This window comes from Nerophis ophidion, linkage group LG14 (genome assembly GCF_033978795.1).
Source record: "Nerophis ophidion isolate RoL-2023_Sa linkage group LG14, RoL_Noph_v1.0, whole genome shotgun sequence".
NCBI lineage: Eukaryota > Metazoa > Chordata > Actinopteri > Syngnathiformes > Syngnathidae > Nerophis > Nerophis ophidion.
The window spans coordinates 51,039,780-51,059,231 of record NC_084624.1 but is presented as its reverse complement, the minus strand read 5'-3'; the positions used below and the strand labels follow the sequence as shown (position 1 = coordinate 51,059,231).

Sequence of the window (19,452 nt, the reverse complement as noted above, 5' to 3'; positions counted from 1 at the left end):
CGTAGACTAATGGTTCAAATGTTCAGGTTTTTTTTTAAGGCAACCCAGCAACATGTATTATGCATAGCTAAATGTTTTATTTTACGCCTTTTTAAATGCAATTTCTAACCCAGGGCCGTTAACAAAGCAATGCTAATTGCGGTCTAATTAGAGTGACTGCAACCCGCGCCTCCGAAGGTAAAACAAAACAAACCGCTGTCACTGAGATTAGTGATGAGCCGTCCATTAGCTGGAGCGCAACAATGAGTGTCAGACACTTCTGTTCATATTTGCATCCTGACTCTGCAGCCATATTGAGACGCCAGTGTCTCCATTGTGCTCCTCGTGTCACCGACGTCTGGAGGGCGTAAGCCAGGGGTGTCCAAAGTTTTTCCACTGAGGGCCGTACACTGAAAAATCAAAGCAAGCGAGGTCCATTTATTTTAAAAACCAATACAATATATGAATAAAAAATATACATTTAGGCCTCCACTCAGGCTTGATCCCAGGGACACCAAAGGGTTTTGGTAAAAATAAAATGTTAAAAATGTGCCATTATTCAGTATTATTATTTTTATTATTATTCAAGTTTTAAATCTCTAGATCAACATTCTCTGCCACGCATTCACGGTGGCAGAGGGGTTAGTGCGTCTGCCTCACAATACGAAGGTGCTTAGGCTACACCCCCCCTTTATAAACAAATACATGCTTACATACAAATAGTATTAAACATACAGCTCAAATTCAGAAAATATGCAGAAAAATCATCAAATGAAGTAGGTCAGGCATGTACAAACCTCTTGCACCGAGTGCCACAGAAAAACTAAAAAATGCTTTGACTGATTGATGGACTGATTGATTGAGACTTTTATTAGTAGATTGCACAGTACAGTACATGTTCCGTACAATAGACCACTAATGCATGTTCCTTGACTGCACTTAAATGTAGAATATAGTTTGCATGTTCTCCCCGTGAATGCGTGGGTTCCCTCCGGGTACTCCGGCTTCCTCCCACTTCCAAAGACATGCACCTGGGGATAGGTTGATTGGCAACACTAAATTGGCCCTAGTGTGTGAATGTGAGTGTGAATGTTGTCTGTCTATCTGTGTTGGCCCTGCGATGAGGTGGCGACTTGTCCAGGGAGTACCCCGCCTTCCGCCCGACTAGCTGAGATAGGCGCCAGCGCCCCCCGCGACCCCAAAAGGGAATAAGCTGTAGAAAATGGATGGATGTATGGATACATCAACATTAAGTCTATCTGTCAATATGACGTTTTTAAAGATTTAAGTTGTATGCTTTTTTTTGTCAAAGAAAACCATGTTTTTTTTTTTATAGAAAAAACAAACAAAATATGCAATATTTTCACCCAATAAAATTTTTAAGTAGAATGTTCGAGATTATATAATAATTGGAGCGATAAAAAGGTCAACAACTCATCACACCATTGATTTTAATTCACTGTTATTTTTGGTGCAATGACAGTTAAGAACAAAACACACTGATGCAAAAGGGTCCTACTCATTAAAGTGTTAAAAAAATAAAATTTTTTTTTTTTTTTTTTTTACTGTTTACTTTTAACACAATGGTCTCGAAATCAACTTCAGATCGATTCGTCAATTATACGTTTTTTTGTAGTTTATGTTTTTTGTTTGTTCGTTTTAGGCCCTTCTCTGAAAAAAAAACCAGCTCAGTTTTTTATATGGCAAACACAAAATAAGCAATATTTGCCCCCCAAAAATATCTCAAAGTTGAATATTTAAAGTGACAAAATTGGAGCCTTGATTTGGTCAATAATTCGTAATTGATTTTGAGTCACTATTTTTCTTTTAAAGAAAGAAACAGCCTGCATGGCAGCTGTGTGTTATTAGAGTAAACATTGCAACATTTTCTTGTTACACTTCACCTGTTTGCTCTTTTATACCACTTTTTATGATGTACATTTTTTTCCATAGTATTTTTAAACTGTGCCGTGGGGCCGTTAAAAAAATGACCTGCGGGCCCCAAATGGCTCCCGTGCCGCACTTTGGAAACCCCTGGCGTCAGCCATCATGGCAGAAGAAAAGAAACACAAGATGGGATTAGTCACCCAGTCTTTTTTAGTTTCATTTTTCTCCTCACTCACAGACTCGTATTTAGACTTCTGTGCAGGCGGCAAAAAAACAGACGTATTCCACGTGTGACAAAGCACTTGCAAAGGATAACAAGCAGCTGTCAATTACATCTCGAGCTCTTCTTTGCAGGTGAACTTGTGTGTTTCTTCTTAGCAGCAGGACATTTGTTCTTGTTGGTAAATATTTGCTCCACAGACTCAGATCAAAGTCATCTTCGGGAAAGAGACGAGTCAAATTCGAAACGCATCTAAATTGTGAACCAGGTTTGCATAAAAAAACCTCCCAAAAAAACAGCGTCTTCAAAGTAAAACGTCGGTATGATGGGGAGAAGTGCTGGCGGAGCACACAGCTGGACGTCCGCTTTGAAGAGTTGCAGAATGCTAGAATAGGACAGGATCAGATTGAGTTAATTTATACCACAATGGGGAAATTCTATGGTTGCGGTGCAGATGTTAGATGAGTGGATCGTGAGATCGACAGGCGGATCGGTGCGGCGTCTTCAGTAATGCGGACGTCGTACCGATCCGTTGTGGTGAAGAAGGAGCTGAGCTGGAAGGCAAAGCTCTCAATTTACCGGTCGATCTACGTTCCCATCCTCACCTATGGTCATGAGCTTTGGGTCATGACCGAAAGGATAAGATCACGGGTACAAGCGGCCGAAATGAGGCGGGTCTCTCCCTTAGAGATAGGGTGAGAAGCTCTGTCATCCGGGAGGAACTCAAAGTAAAGCCGCTGCTCCTCCACAAGGAGAGGAGCCAGATGAGGTGGTTCGGGCATCTGGTCAGGATGCCACCCGAACGCCTCCCTAGGGAGGTTTTTAGGGCACGTCCAACCGGTAGGAGGCCACGGGGAAGACCCAGGACACGTTGGGAAGACTATGTCTCCCGGCTGGCCTGGGAACACCTCGGGATCCCCCGGGAAGAGCTAGACAAAGTGGCTGGGGAGAGGGAAGTCTGGGCTTCCCTGCTTAGGCTGCTACCCCCGCGACCCGACCTCGGATAAGCGGAAGAAGATGGATGGATGTATGTTAGATGCAGTAACAAAAGTAAAAGGTAATAAAAATCAATGAAAAAGTAAAAAAAAATATTCCCCTTGGGGTTGGGGGGGAGGGCGCTGGTGCCTATCTCAGCTACAATCGGGCGGAAGGTGGGGTACACCCTGGACAAGTTGCCATCTCATCGCAGGGCCAACACATAAAGACAGATATCATTTACACACTAGGTCCAATTTAGTGTTGCCAATCAACCTATCCCCAGGTGCATGTGTTTGGAAGTGGGAGGAAGCCGGAGTACCCGGAGGGAACCCACGCATTCACGGGGAGAACATGCAAACTCCACACAGAAAGATCCCGAGCCCGGGATTGAACCCCAGACTACTCAGAACCTTCGTATTGTGAGGCAGACGCACTAACCCCTCTGCCACCGTGAAGCCCTCTCAATCAATCAATCAATGTTTATTTATATAGCCCTAAATGACAATGAGAAACCTTGGAGAGGACCGCAGATGTGGGTGAACCCCTCCTCACCCCCATAGAGGAGACCGGTGCAATGCACGTCGAGTGGGTCTAGCATAATATTGTGAAAGTCCAGTCCATAGTGGATCCAACATAATAGTGAGAGTCCAGTCCATAGTGGGGCCAGCAGGAGACCATCCCAAGCGGAGACAGGTCAGCAGCGCAGAGATGTCCCCAACCGATGCACAGGCGAGCGATCCACCCCGGGTACCGATTCTGGACAGCCAGCACTTCATCCATGGCCACCAGACCTGTCGCCCTCCGCGAAGGAGAGGGGGGTAGAGCAGAAAAGAAACGGCAGATCAACTGGTCGAAAAGAGGGGTCTATTTGAAGGCCAGAGGGTGGGGCACAGGCACATATACAAACGTAAGTAATTTGTTAGTATTCATGATGAACCCATCAATAAAGTATAATGTTTGTTGTTAGTATTCATGATGTACCCATTACCGGTCGATCTACGTTCCCATCCTCACCTATGGTCATGAGCTTTGGGTCATGACCGAAAGGATAAGATCACGGGTTCCTATGTCCCACCCTCCCTTGTGGAGGGGGTCCGGTCCGATGACCATGGATGAAGTACTGGCTGTCCAGAGTCGAGACCCAGGATGGACCGCTCGTCGGGACCCAGGATGGACCGCTCGTCGGGACCCAGGATGGACCGCTCGCCTGTATCGGTTGGGGACATCTCTACGCTGCTGATCCGCTTGAGATGGTTTCCTGTGGACGGGACTCTCGCTGCTGTCTTGGAGCCACTATGGATTGAACTTTCACAGTATCATGTTAGACCCGCTCGACATCCATTGCTTTCGGTCCCCTAGAGGGGGGGGGGTTGCCCACATCTGAGGTCCTCTCCAAGGTTTCTCATAGTCAGCATTGTCACTGGCGTCCCACTGGATGTGAATTCTCCCTGCCCACTGGGTGTGAGTTTTCCTTGCCCTTTTGTGGGTTCTTCCGAGGATGTTGTAGTCGTAATGATTTGTGCAGTCCTTTGAGACATTTGTGATTTGGGGCTATATAAATAAACATTGATTGATTGATTGAATAAAGTATAATGTATGTTGTTAGTATTCATGATGTACCCATCAATAAAGTATAATGTATGTTGTTAGTATTCATGATGTACCCATCAATAAAGTATAATGTATGTTGTGGAAAGTGCGGCTGATGCGTACTAAAGCAATGCGGCACGCTTGTGAAAACACAAGTGTGCACCAAGATGTTTTTAAAAAAGCAGTATGTTTTCACTAGACCGGTTTGAGGGCAGCAGAGTGCCAGCGTCACGTCAGCTTGGATTTGTCGACTGCAGTGAATGAGTCTACCTTAAATCCACCTTAAGTCGCAGAGATTTCTTGCTCTGAGTCCCACATATTGCCGGCCTGCCTTCTCGCTGAAATCAGCCAATATCAAGTCTTTATTACACGGACCTTTCTTGCCCTTCTGTTTTACGAGTGAATTAAAAACAGCCATCAGTCTCTCGTCTGTTGTTGCTTCGCCCCCTTATTTTCATCATGGTCCCCTGGCCCCCCCTCCTTCCAGAACGTTAAGGTGACAAATGATTACAATGGCGTCTCCCTCTGCCTTTCGTCTGCTCTGCTTTTGTACCGATGCCAAATAATTCTCATGGCACTGTACGAGATGCTTTATCTTTCTCACCCTCCTTCTTCCAGGTTCCTGCTATCTCGCTGGCCTATGAGACGGCGGAGAGCGACATCATGAAGCGACAACCCAGGAACCCCCAAACAGACAAGCTGGTCAATGAACGACTCATCAGCATGGCCTACGGACAGATAGGTTGGTCTTTTGAACAGTGTGATGCTATTACAGTGGGGCAAAAAAGTATTTAGTCAACCACCGATTGTGCAAGTTCTCCCACTTAAAATGATGACAGAGGTCTGTAATTTTCATCATAGGTACACTTCAACTGTGAGAGACAGAATGTGAAAAAAAAATCCGGGAATTCACATTGTAGGATTTTTAAATAATTTATTTGTACATTATGGTGGAAAATAAGTATTTGGTCAACCATTCAAAGCTCTCACTGATGGAAGGAGGTTTTGGCTCAAAATCTCACGATACATGGCCCCATTCATTCCTTCCTTAACACGGATCAATCGTCCTGTCCCCTTAGCAGAAAAACAGCCCCAAAGCATGATGTTTCCACCCCCATGCTTCACAGTAGGTGTGGTGTTCTTGGAATGCAACTCAGTATTCTTCTTCCTCCAAATACGACGAGTTGAGTTTATACCAAAAAGTTCTATTTTGGTTTCATCTGACCACATGACATTCTCCCAATCCTCTGCTGTATCATCCATGTATCCATTTTGGTATAAACTCAACTCGTCGTGTTTGGAGGAAGAAGAATACTGAGTTGCATCCCAAGAACACCATACCTACTGTGAAGCATGGGTGTGGAAACATCATGCTTTGGGGCTGTTTTTCTGCTAAGGGGACAGGACGATTGATCCGTGTTAAGGAAAGAATGAATGGGGCCATGTATCATGAGATTTTGAGCCAAAACCTCCTTATTTTGGCATCACAACTAGGGTTGCAAAGGGGTGGAAACTTTCCGGAAATTTACCACGGGCAGTCAAGCTTGGGAAGTTTTGAAATATTGACCATTTTTTGATTATTCAAAGTTGGACACTGTCCATGGCAATTAATGGGAATATATGGGAATTAATGGGGAATTACAATAATTATATATTATTGGACACTTGTTTACAGTATATGCTGCTGCATCTTTGTAGCAATTTTGACATAGCTCTTTAAATAGTATTTGCAAATGTACACAACCTTTCCGCCTACATGATTGGGGTGAAATGTCTCCACACATCAGATTTGGCATTATTCTGTGTGTATTTATGTATTCCTGTAAAACACTAATGCAATGCCACACACAGATATAAATAGTCAGCTAAACAATTGGAGTAGTCTTTAAAAAATATCTTACTGATGGACAAATGAATAGAAATAGGCTAGATGAATAAATGAGCACTCAATCAGTTTGCTAAATCAAACTATACCTAAATTCTTGAATGACAACAGAAATGCTAGCAGAACAGAAGGCAGAGAAAACTACACTTTTTGATTTAGTATTTGCCAGTTGAACTTTACAGATCACAAAAAAGGTAAGTTCGGATCGCTAACGTTGTTAGCATAAATAGATGGGATTTATCATAGAGAAAATTAGCATCACCGCTAACGGACAAATATTTTAGATTAATAATTAATTTGCTACCACTTGTCCTTAATAATATTGACAAAATAATTGAATGATAACTGACACAATATTTTACTGCATATGTCAGCAGACTAATTAGGAGCCTTTGTTTGTTTACTTACTACTAAAAGACAAGTTGTCTTGTATGTTCACTATTTTGTTTAAGGACTTAACTGCAATAAGAAACATATGATTAATGTACCCTAAGACTTTTTGTTAAAATAAAGCTATCCATCCATCCATTTTCTACCGCTTATTCCCTTTCGGGGTCGCGGGGGGCGCTGGCGCCTATCTCAGCTACAATCGGGCAAAAGGCAGGGTACACCCTGGACAAGTCGCCACCTCATCGCAGGGCCAAAAATAAAGCTAATAATGCAATTTTTTTGTGGTTCCCTATATTTAGAAAAGTATCGAAATAATTTTAGTACCGGTACCAAAATATTGGTATCATAACAACACTACTGTACACTACAGTATATCAGGGCCAATCAACTGGTGGCTCGGGGCCCAAATCCATCCTGGTAATGACGCTTTTGTTCAGTTCAAAACTTAGTTGAAACTTGAAACACTGCAAACACATGGGCAGTTTCTTGTGTTGACATTTTGACACTCAGTGCAAACATAGAACACTAGGGTCCAACTTGTGGTTTACTGTACATAACTGAGGCGTTCCTCAAGCACTCCTTTAAAATGTACTGTTGGATCCCATTTTTTTGACTTGATGGGGTCCCATCTGAAAATTCGTTGGTGTGTGTTCAAAACAGCAGCAGGCGGCTGTTGCCTGCGGGCCGGTTCTAATACTAATCAAATATCCTCCCGGGGGCCATAGCAGGCCTTGACTTTGACACCCCAGTCAAATGTGTTTATATTTGTGTAATGTTTACATTCTCTTTTATTGACCATTTGTATCTTCTTTACTGCCACATATGATTGTTTCCTTAAAGATAACAAGTTAGTTAAAAATAAATAAATATAGGAACAGGCCAGTCCATTGAACGGCTCTTTTAAAGGAACGGCTCCTCGAGATCAGGCTCCCTTCAAAAAGACATAAATCCCGTCTCGAGTGCACGACACCAACAGCTGTACTTGACTGTAGGCAAGGCACAATAATCTTGTTACTCGCTTGTGTTGCCAGATATTTCGACAAAAATGTTTGTGTGTTAACTCATTTCCCGTGGCTAATATATCTGTACTGCTGTACACGCTGCACACTGACTAATCATAAGTACTATGACAAATAAAAAACCTGATTATTCGCCCTTTGCTTTATGACTACAGAACATTATTAATACATCTATTTAATGGCACACCGTTTAAAATTTCTTACCAATCAGAAAGGGGTAAGATGGATTTTTCTTTTTACCATACCATACCAACTTTATTTATAAAGCCCTTTAAAAACAACCACAGTTGAAGACCAAAGGGCTGTACACCACAAAGAAATAGAGGCAAAGGACAGACTAAAAAAACAACATTTAAAACAGAAGTAAAATACAGAAGTAATTTCCACACAACTCTCTTCTCATCGGGCCCCATTCAGCAATAAGTTCCTAACTTGTCCTCTTATCTTTCTTCCTAAGGGATTTCCTAAGATGAGTCCTTTCAAATTCATGACGTGTTCTTAAACGCCCAAATTGTTCCCACCTGCTGTTCTGAAGTTTCTGAATGCCAAATGGTTAGCATGTGGGTGTCTATCATAACTTGCATATAAACACACCCTTATTTCCCCAATATGCATACGTCCTAATTCCGTAATTTGCATAGTTAAATGCCCTTAATTCCCCATATAAGGGCACAATTCCGGCGGAAAAGCCGAACATCAGACACATGGAGAAAACACAAACAGATTACAGAAGATAAATTTGTATTATCCCACGGGGGAAATACATAATGTCAAAATGTAAGTTTAAGAAAGTGGGGACTGCTATGGTAGCCTAAATTGTTCAAATAAATATTCGTAACTTCGGGCAAATAGGTCTACATCATGGGTGTCAAACTCATGTAATTTCATTTGGCCCTTGAGGCAATATCAGATTAATATTAGACCTGGCCCGCCGGTATTATACAGTGGCTGTGCCGCTGTAACACCGAATTCACCGCTAATATTCATACTTGCCAACCCTCCCGATTTTCCAGGGAGACTTCTGAAGTTCAGTGCCCCTCCCGAAAATCTCCCTGGGCAACCATTCTCCCGAATATCTCCCGATTTCCACCCAGACAACAATATTGGGGGCATTAACGTTCTTTAAAATCTGTCTTCACGTCCGCTTATCCTCCATACAAACAGCTTCATAATGTAAGCGGCTTATACACACTCATCAGTGAATGCAAGGCATAATTGGTCAACAGCCATACAGGTAACACTTGAGGGTGGCCGTATAAACAACTTTAGCACTGTTACAAATATGTGCCACACTGTGAACCCACACCAAACAAGAATGACAAACACATTTCGGGAGAACATCCGTACCGTAACACAACAGAACAAATACCCAGAACCCTTGCAGCACTAACTCTTCCGGGACAGTACAACACACGCTACCACCTAAAAGGTTAATTTGTTCAACCTTGGCCCGCGGCTGTCTTCAGTTTTAAATTTTGGCCCACACTGTATTTGAGTTTGACACCCCTGGTCTACATGGTCGTGAAATATGCGCTTCCTCCCCAGGGAATGATCTGCGGCATCTTACAGTAGCAGCAAAACTGAGTGCGTGTGTGTGTGAATTTTGTTCTTACCTACGAACAAATCCCAGCAAAAATCTCCTTTAAAACTTCATAAGTGGGCCGAAGAATAAAATTTGTTCTTAAGAACGGTTGCTGAATGGGGCCCATTGTCCTGATATTTACGGCGACCATATTCCTCTCAATCGCGCTCTTCTTTCCCTGCTTGCAGCTTCAGTCGCTGTCTTTTATCTCCTCGGCTTTATACGGTGTGGGAATAGTTCAAAAATGATAAAAAAATAAAAGGATGGCAACATTTCATAGGCTTTTAAATAGGTCAAAAAATGGCAGCACTCGGGTTTAAAGATGAACGCACGTCTTATTTCAAGAGGAGGCGCACGGCAGGAGCTCCTCGTGTCTCCAAAACTAGAAGGAGTTGAAGCGTTTGCAGATGATGTGATGCAGAGTGACACGCGGCGACAGAGGAGGTCTTAAATTCAGCTCGGCGCCGGCGTCAGCCTCCATAAAAAAGAGAGACAAACAATATTCTGCCCTCTCGGAGCGGTGTTAAAATGTGTCAACATAAAACACTGACCCGCTTTTTACAACGTCTAAATGAAAAGATTAATCATGGGTGCTTGAACTGGATTTCGCGTGAAAGCTGCGTTCACACTTCTTAAGCGGGATACTAGTCCAGTCAGAAAACGGCTTGTCTGGTGGGCTGTAAAACATAATCCATGCATCATCATGAACCGCCATGGCTGTTCTGTAGACCACAAAGAAGTGATTAAATATGGCAAAAAAAATCAAAATGACCCCGTTGATTAACAGTCTGATTTACATTCCGTCCCTCACCTGTGGTAAAAAGGTTTGGGTAGTGACTGAAAGATCAAGGTCTGTCTTCTGTGGAAATTGATCTATGGTCACCTGATAACCTCTCCACGCAGGAGTGGGGGATGGAGCAGAAAAGCAAGACGGCAGATCAACTGGTCTAAAAAGGGGTCTATTTAAAGGCCTACTGAAATTAGATCTTCTTATTTAAACGGGGATAGCAGGTCCATTCTATGTGTCATACGTGATCATTTCGCGATATTGCCATATTTTTGCTGTAAGGATTTAGTAGAGAACATCGATGATAAAGTTTGCATCTTTTGGCCGCTAATAAAAAAGCCTTGCCTGTACCGGAAGTCGCGGAAGATATGCGCGTGACGTCACTGGTTGTAGAGCTCCTCACATTGTTTACAATCATGGCCACCAGCAGCTAGTGCGATTCGGACCGAGAAGGCGACAATTTCCCCATTAATTTGAGCGAGGATGAAAGATTCGTGGATGAGTGAAGGACTAGAAGAAAAAAAAAAGACGAGGGCAGTGGGAGCGATACAGATGTTATTAGACACATTTACTTGGACAATTCTGGAAATCCCTTATCTGCTTATTGTGTTACTAGTGTTTGAGTGAGATTATGTAGTTATACCTGAAAGTCGGAGGGGTGCGGTGACCGCCAGTGTCTCTGAGGAGCCAAGATAGTCGCAGCTGCCTCTTTGACAGCTGCAGGAGGAATGACACGAGCTCCGCTCATGTTTACGGCAAGAGCCGACTTATTACCACAATTTCCTCATCAAAACCTGTCGGTTGACATGTGGTAGAGAACCATGTTTGCTTGACCGCTCTGTTCCATATTAAAGCTTCACAACAAACAAAGAAACACCGACTGTGTTTGTGTTGCTACAGCCGGCTGCAATACACCGCTTTCTACCAAATGCATTCTTCTTTGTAGTATCCATTATTAATTGGACAAATTGCAAAAGATTCCGCAACACAGCGGTCCAAAATACTGTGTAATTATGTGATAAAAACAAACTACTTTTAGCCGTGATAGGTGCTTGGAGAACATGTCAGCTACCACTGGTGACGTCACACATACGCGTCATCATTCCGCGAAGTTTTCAACAGGATACCTCACGGGAAATTTAAAATTGCAATTCAGTCAACTAAAAAGGCCGTATTGGCATGTGTTGCAATGTTAATATTTCATCATTGATATATAAACTATCAGACTGTGTGGTTGGTAGTAGTGGGTTTCAGTAGGCCTTTAAAGGCTCGAGTATATAAATTAGTTTTAAGACGGGACTTAAATGCTCCTACTCAGGTAGCATTTTTGTTACCGGTAGGGTATTCCAAAGTACTGGAGCCTAAACAGAAAACGTTCTATAGCCCGTCGACTTTTTTTGGGCTCTGGGAATCACTAATAAGTCAGAATTCCTTGAACGCAGATTTCTGGCCGGCACATATGGTACAATATAGGGTTGTACGGTATACTAGTGCTAGTATAGTACCGCGGTACTAATTAATTATTTTCGGTACTATATCGCCTCTGAAACATACCGGTCCGACACCCCACCGCACCCCCGTCCATGGCTGGTTTACGAGAAGACGTGTATGTTGGGCGGCAAACAAACAAGGAGACTTACAAGCAGACACAGTGTGTCGACAGAAAAGGGAGAACGGACACATTTTGGCTTAAAAACTAAGGATAAAGGTGAAGTTATAACACTGAAACGCCCTCATGAAGAGGTGCTTTCAGACATAGCTAGGGAACTAGCGGCTAACATCCATCCGCCATCAGTAGTGTTTTAGCTACTTCTAAATCTATACTTATAATTATAGGCCAATTTCAATTTTACCCACATTTTCAAAAATATTTGAGAAAGTGGTCTATAACCGACTGAATGGCTTTCTAGAAAAACTAAATATCCTTATCCCCTCCCAATATGGTTTTCGTAAAAAAAAGCACCACCTGTATGGCTATACTTGACCTCTTGGAAAAGGTCAATGACTGTATTGAAGAAGGAAAATGCGGTATTGGCATTTTTTTGGGGATCTGTCCAAGACTCCGTCGGGTCTCCCCATGTCTACCATTAAAAGATTACAGTTGGTACAAAATGCGGCTGCTAGACTTTTGACAAGAACAAGAAAGTTTGATCACATTACGCCTGTACTGGCTCACCTGCACTGGCTTCCTGTGCACTTAAGATGTGACTTTAAGGTTTTACTACTTACGTATAAAATACTACACGGTCTAGCTCCAGCCTATCTTGCTGATTGTATTGCACCATATGTCCCGGCAAGAAATCTGCGTTCAAAGGACTCCGGCTTATTAGTGATTCCCAAAGCCCAAAAAAAGTCTGCGGGCTATAGAGCGTTTTCCGTTCGGGCTCCAGTACTCTGGAATGCCCTCCCGGTAACAGTTCGAGATGCCACCTCAGTAGAAGCATTTAAGTCTCACCTTAAAACTCATTTGTATACTCTAGCCTTTAAATAGACTCCCTTTTTAGACCAGTTGATCTGCCGTTTCTTTTCTTTTTCTTCTATGTCCCACTCTCCCTTGTGGAGGGGGTCCGGTCCGATCCGGTGGCCATGTACTGCTTGCCTGTGTATCGGCTGGGGACATCTCTGCGATGCTGATCCGCCTCCGCTTGGGATGGTTTCCTGCTGGCTCCGCTGTGAACGGGACTCTCGCTGCTGTGTTGGATCCGCTTTGAACTGGACTCTCGCGACTGTGTTGGATCCATTATGGATTGAACTTTCACAGTATCATGTTAGACCCGCTCGACATCCATTGCTTTCCTCCTCTCCAAGGTTCTCATAGTCGTCATTGTCACCGATGTCCCACTGGGTCATTATTGTCACCGATGTCCCACTGGGTGTGAGTTTTCCTTGCGTGGGCCTACCGAGGATGTCGTGGTGGTTTGTGCAGCCCTTTGAGACACTAGTGATTTAGGGCTATAGAAGTAAACATTGATTGATCTTTGACACAATAGACTTTAAGATCTTATTGTACAAGTTATATCACTATGGTGTCAGAGGGGTACCTCTCCATTGGTTCCGTTCTTACCTTTACGGAAGGCAACAATGTGTATGCGTCAATGATCACAACTCACCCTGTATGACCATAAATTATGGGGTTCCCCAGGGATCCATCTTGGAGCCTCTCCTTTTTATCCTATATATAAATGATTTTGTAAACTCCTCCGAGACTTTTCATAAAATAATTTTTGCTGATGATACAAATTTGTTTACCTCACACAGGCGCCTACACGATCTTCAAGAAGCTGTCAATTCAGAGCTTGTGAAAGTGGGTTCCTGGTTCAAATGCAATAAGCTCTCACTTAATGTAAATAAAACCAATTTTATTCTATTTCGTTCTAATAAAAACCGGACAAATACTGAGCACTGCCATATCAACATCAATGGGCAGGAAATACAGAAAGTATACTCCACAAAATTCCTGGGGGTCATCACTGACGAATACCTCAATTTCAAATGTCACATTAGCCATCTGTAAAACAGATTATCCAAATATGTTGGCCTGTTCTTTCACCTTCGTCATTATCTTCCTCTTTATGCTCTACTTACCTTGTACAAAACTCTCTTTCAACCACATCTAAACTACCTTTCCTACCTACCATCACAAATTAGAATCCATGCAAAAGAAAATTTATACGGGCCCTGTCATGGTCCAAGTTTAATGCCCCCACTCGTCATCTATTCCATAAATATCATCTCTTAAGACTGACAGAGTTCAATATTTACCAAAATGCTTGTTTAACCTATCAAGTCATTTACAAGCTGAATCTTAGGCTCTGCAGTTTGGTTCCAATCTACCATCCCCAGCATGCCCACAACACTCGTAACTTAGATCTGATAACAGGTAAACATCGTTTACTGGCCTTTACCGCTCGCAGTGTCGTATGCAGGGGACCAAAGATTTGGAACCAGCTTAATGAGAGCCTCAAGATGCTGTATCCATTCTCCAACTTCAAAAAGAAACTGAAAAATTACCTATTAACCACCTATCTTTAATGCCTCATGTGGGGTAGACTACTGTTGGGTTTTGCATGGTTGAATGAATGTATGTATGTATGTATGTATGTGTATGCTTGCTTTAGTACTATTATCTTGTGTTTATCATATAGCGTTGTTGTTGTTTTGTTTTTGTTTTTCGTTGTTGTGCTTGATACCATATTTGATCTTTCCATGTATATATTGTCCTTTGGACCCCCTGTCAAAAGCTTCTTCTAGCTTATTTGGGGGACGCTTTCACGTACCATCCATCCATCCATCCATCCATTTTCTACCGCTTATTCCCTTTCGGGGTCGCGGGGGGCGCTGGCGCCTATCTCAGCTACAATCGGGCGGAAGGCAGGGTACACCCTGGACAAGTCGCCACCTCATCGCAGGGCCAACACAGATAGACAGACAACATTCACACACTAGGGCCAATTTAGTGTTGCCAATCAACCTATCCCCAGGTGCATGTCTTTGGAAGTGGGAGGAAGCCGGAGTACCCGGAGGGAACCCACGCATTCACGGGGAGAACATGCAAACTCCACACAGAAAGATCCCGAGCCTGGATTTGAACCCAGGACTGCAGGAACTTCGTATTGTGAGGCAGACGCACTAACCCCTCTGCCACCGTGAAGCCTGCTTTCACGTACCAACATCTATAAATGATGATATTCACCACTATTGTAAAAGTTATATGGTATTGTGAATACACTTGAAACTTAAATCACTAATCCTGGTCTCCATGGCGACAAATAAAGTATGTTTCTTACAAGTATCATCCCTGCAGGACGAGGAATAGCTAAACACCGTAACTCACCGGCATCCACTGTAATAATATTCATTTTATTCATAGCTGTATGTAGAAGTGTCTGCTTGTATCTGCTGCTTTAATGTCTTTAATGTCCTCTGTGTTCTTTGATGTTTGATGTTTCCCTCTTACACACATGGAAGAGGGATGTGTACTATGGCTATGAGTTGTTGTTTTTTTATTTTATTTTATTTTATTTTTTTTTTTTTTTTTTCCCCTTGGCCTCCGTCTGCACCCCCTCTCCAAGGCCCAGGCTAAGACCGATTTTTTTAAATTTCATTTTAATCTTCTATTTCCCCCCCCCCTTGTTTACCTGTATCTCATCTTTTTTTGTAAGGGGCGCTGGAAGCCGGCAGACCCGTCAGCGATCCTGTTCTGTCTCCCTGTAATGTTTGTCTGATCTTGAATGGGATTGTGCTGAAAATTGTAATTTTCCTGAAGGAACTCTCCTGACGGAATGAATAAAGTACTATCTATCTATCTATCTATCTAATAGGAAGTACAGGCACGTGTCTATTAGTTGATACTGCTATGATCACAACATCTTCATTTGCTTTTTTTGCTGGAGTTGTCTACAGTCATACAGTAACAAGCAATTACACCTCTACTAAACTTAAATACCATAGACCAAATATATTTACCCCAGTAATATCATCAAAACTTAGCTGACTAGATGAAGTCCTTGGGCTAAAATACTAGTGTGGCCTCAATAGCCCTGCTGTAGTGTGTAGCTTGCTGGGAATTGTCTGTGCATGTGATGGAGGAATGCACAGTGCAGGGTTGAAATTCTACTGAATTTGTATTAAATCCGTTTTTTTTTAGCTAATAACCATATGCGATCTAGCATGTTGCATACAATGTTTATCTCCTATTAATTTTACATTAATTCCGGTTAATTCCCATGAATATTCCCGGAATTTTGCAACCCTAATCACAACATCTGCTTTGTTTAAAAAAAAAAAAAGTATATTATGTTTATAAATGGCAGCACGGTGGTGGAACAGAGGTTATTGCATGTGCCTCACAATGCAAAGGTCCTAGTTGTCCTGGGTTCAATCCCGGGCTCAGGATCTTTCTGTGTGGAGTTTGCATGTTCTCCTCGTAACTGCGTGGGTTCCCTCCGGGTACTCCGGCTTCCTCCCACTTCCAAAGACATGCACCGGGGGATAGGTTGATTGGCAACACTAAATTGGCCCTAGTGTGTGAATGTGAGTGTGAATGTTGTCTGTCTATCTGTGTTGGCCCTGCGATGAGGTGGCGACTTGTCCAGGGTGTACACCGCCTTCCGCCCAAATGCAGCTGGGATAGGCTCCAGCGACCCCCCGCGACCCCGAACGGGACAAATGGTAGAAAAAGGATGGATGGATGTTCATAAATTTGGGGAATAGGTCCCGTACTTTAAATATGACCAATGTATGATCCTGTATCGACTTGGTATCGGATTGATACCCAAATTTGTGGTATCATCCAAAACTAATGTAAAGTATCAAACAACAGAAGAATAAGTGATTACTACATTTGAACAGAAGTGTAGATAGCACATGTTAAAAGAGAAAATAAGCAGATATTAACAGTAAATGAACAAGTAGATTAATAATTCATTTTCTATCACTAATAAATTTGAGAAAATAATAGAATGATAAATAACACAGACTAAATTAGGAGCCTTTGTTTGTTTACTTACTACTAAACGACAAGTTGTCTTGTACGTTCACTATTTTATTTAAGGACTTAACTGCAATAAGAAACATATGTTTAATGTACCCTAAGATTTTTTGTTCAAATAAAGCCAATAATGCAATTTTTTGTGGTCCCCTTTATTTAGAAAAGTGACGAAATAATTTTAGTACCGGTACCAAAATATTGGTATCTAGTACAATACGATCAGCAAGATAGTCCAACAGCTACCCAATCAAATCCAAACTTTATGTATTTATTTTTAAATGTCATTGTGAACGTGCAGAAACACAAAGTAGACACAAGTAGCGAACCACAAACGTTAGATCAGGTCCAGCCTGCCATTACAAGTCATTATTGTGCGTGCCATTAAGTAGTTGACTTTAATGGCAGCCAAAGAGAAAAATCATTTCCTATGATCGTTTATCACAATAGTCGGTGATGAACGCTGAAATTCCATTCTTACTTCTGACTGCGTTCGTTAGTTTTTGCTACTTTCTTCTCATAAAATGTTGGTTAAAGGGCACACACTTCCCAAACTTCCTGAAGATGCTAAATGGCTTAGCTCAAATCAGTTGATTACATTATGTTCATTTCAATTATTCCCAGCTGTCATAGTGGTGATGTTTCTTCTCTTCATCCGCCACCATTTTTGGGGGATTTATAGAGCAAAGTTTCTATTTAGTGTTTAATCTATCTCTCCCACTCCAGCTGGAGCGATCTTCATCTCAAATTACTTTGACAAAGAGTGTCTGTCTGCCCAATAATGACATGCAAATGCTTCTGAACTGTTATTTTTTTTAAATTCAGAAATCACAGAAAGTACAATTCATTAGGCACAAATGTACATTTTACTGATATCCAAAACACGAAAAGATAATACTCTTCATTTGTCATAAAATAAATGAATTAGGAGTGTTCCGATACTATACCAAAATTTGAGCTGTGAGTATTGGCCAATACATGTTATGTTCTGGTGTGGAAGAGCTTGAAACATGTTAACACTTTCATATTTCAACATATTCGTAAAGGAGTAGGAAGAAGTCGATCTTATCTAATCTGTTCTCCGTGTCTCAGCAAAGTACTACTTCCTGTGTGTAACGTGTACCAGTTTACCCATTTTTAGTGTCAATCAATCAATCAATCAATAAATCAATAGACAGGTCAGCAGCGCACAGACGTCCCCAACTGATGCACAGAGGAGTAGTCCACCCCGGGTCTAGACTTTGAACAGCTAGTGGTGTAGTGCAGTGGTCCCCAACCACCGGGCCGCACAATAAATCATTTGTTATTTTTATTTTATTTTATTTTAACTTATTAAATCAACATAAAACACAATATATACATTATATATCAATATAGATCAATACAGTCTGCAGGGATGCAGTCCGTAAGCACACATGATTGTATTCCATCCATCCATCCATTTTCTACCGCTTATTCCCTTTTGGGGTCGCGGGGGGCGCTGGCGCCTATCTCAGCTACAATCGGGCGGAAGGCAGGGTACACCCTGGACAAGTCGCCACCTCATCGCAGGGCCAACACAGATAGACAGACAACATTCACACTCACATTCACACACTCATGGCGTCTCACGGGCCAAATTGAAGAGGCTGGTTGGCCGTTTTTGGCCCTCTAAACTGATTAGTAACAAAGGAAAACACACATGATCCTAGCAACACAAGAAATTGTTCGCATAAACCGTTCCATCCCTACCACAGAGTGTCGTTGATTCAGGAATTATCTTCAGAATTTGGTTGTAGAAAGAGTGAAGTGGTTCTCCGAAACAGAATTACACACTTGTGGAATCAGCTCGGGTGTGCTTTTTGTACTAGAATGACCAACACAACTATGATGGAAGGCCATCCCATAGCATTGTGTGACCAAACTGGTGACCAACATAGGAAGCATGTGCCAGGTTTTTGTGGCTGCAATTTGTCTTGTTACTGAATCATCTGTTATCATCCATTTTCTACCGCTTATTCCCTTTTGGGGTCGCGGGGGGTGCTGGCGCCTATCTCAGCTACAATCGGGCGGAAGGCAGGGTACACCCTGGACAAGTCGCCACCTCATCGCAGGGCCAACACAGATAGACAGACAACATTCACACTCACATTCACGCACTAGGGCCAATTTAGTGTTGCCAATCAACCTATCCCCAGGTGCATGTCTTTGGAAGTGGGAGGAAGCCGGAGTACCCGGAGGGAACCCACGTAGTCACGGGGAGAACATGCAAACTCCACACAGAAAGATCCCGAGCTTGGATTTGAACCCAGGACTGCAGGACCTTCGTATTGTGAGGCAGACGCACTAACCCCTCTGCCACCGTGAAGCCCATGATTGTATTTCTTTATGAAAAAAAATAATAATAAAACCCACCCCCCCCGGTCCGTGGGACAAATTTTCAAGTGTTGACCGGTCCGCAGCTACAAAAAGGTTGGGGACCACTGTTATATAGGATCTTGGACTATAGTTCCCCCCCCCCCCCCCCCAGTAGATTTTCAAAAACAGCAGATTACTCATGGCGGTTTAGCTCGGTTGGTTGAGTGGCCGTGCCAGCAACTTGAGGGTTGCAGGTTCGATTCCCGCTTCCGCCATCCTAGTCACTGCCGTTTTGTCCTTGGGCAAGACAC

At 42.6% G+C, this 19,452-nt stretch overlaps 1 protein-coding gene across 2 annotated transcripts in view; it reads left to right on the top strand.

Annotated features, from left to right (window-relative positions):
• The window catches only part of atp1a2a (ATPase Na+/K+ transporting subunit alpha 2a), a 193,753-nt gene that overhangs the window by 155,087 nt on the left and 19,214 nt on the right, over positions 1 to 19,452 (top strand). For both annotated transcript variants that reach the window (XM_061920966.1, XM_061920967.1), the window contains one exon: positions 5,273 to 5,396. In XM_061920966.1, coding sequence (XP_061776950.1) covers positions 5,273 to 5,396 — 124 coding nt within the window. The remainder of the gene's footprint in view (positions 1 to 5,272; positions 5,397 to 19,452) is intronic.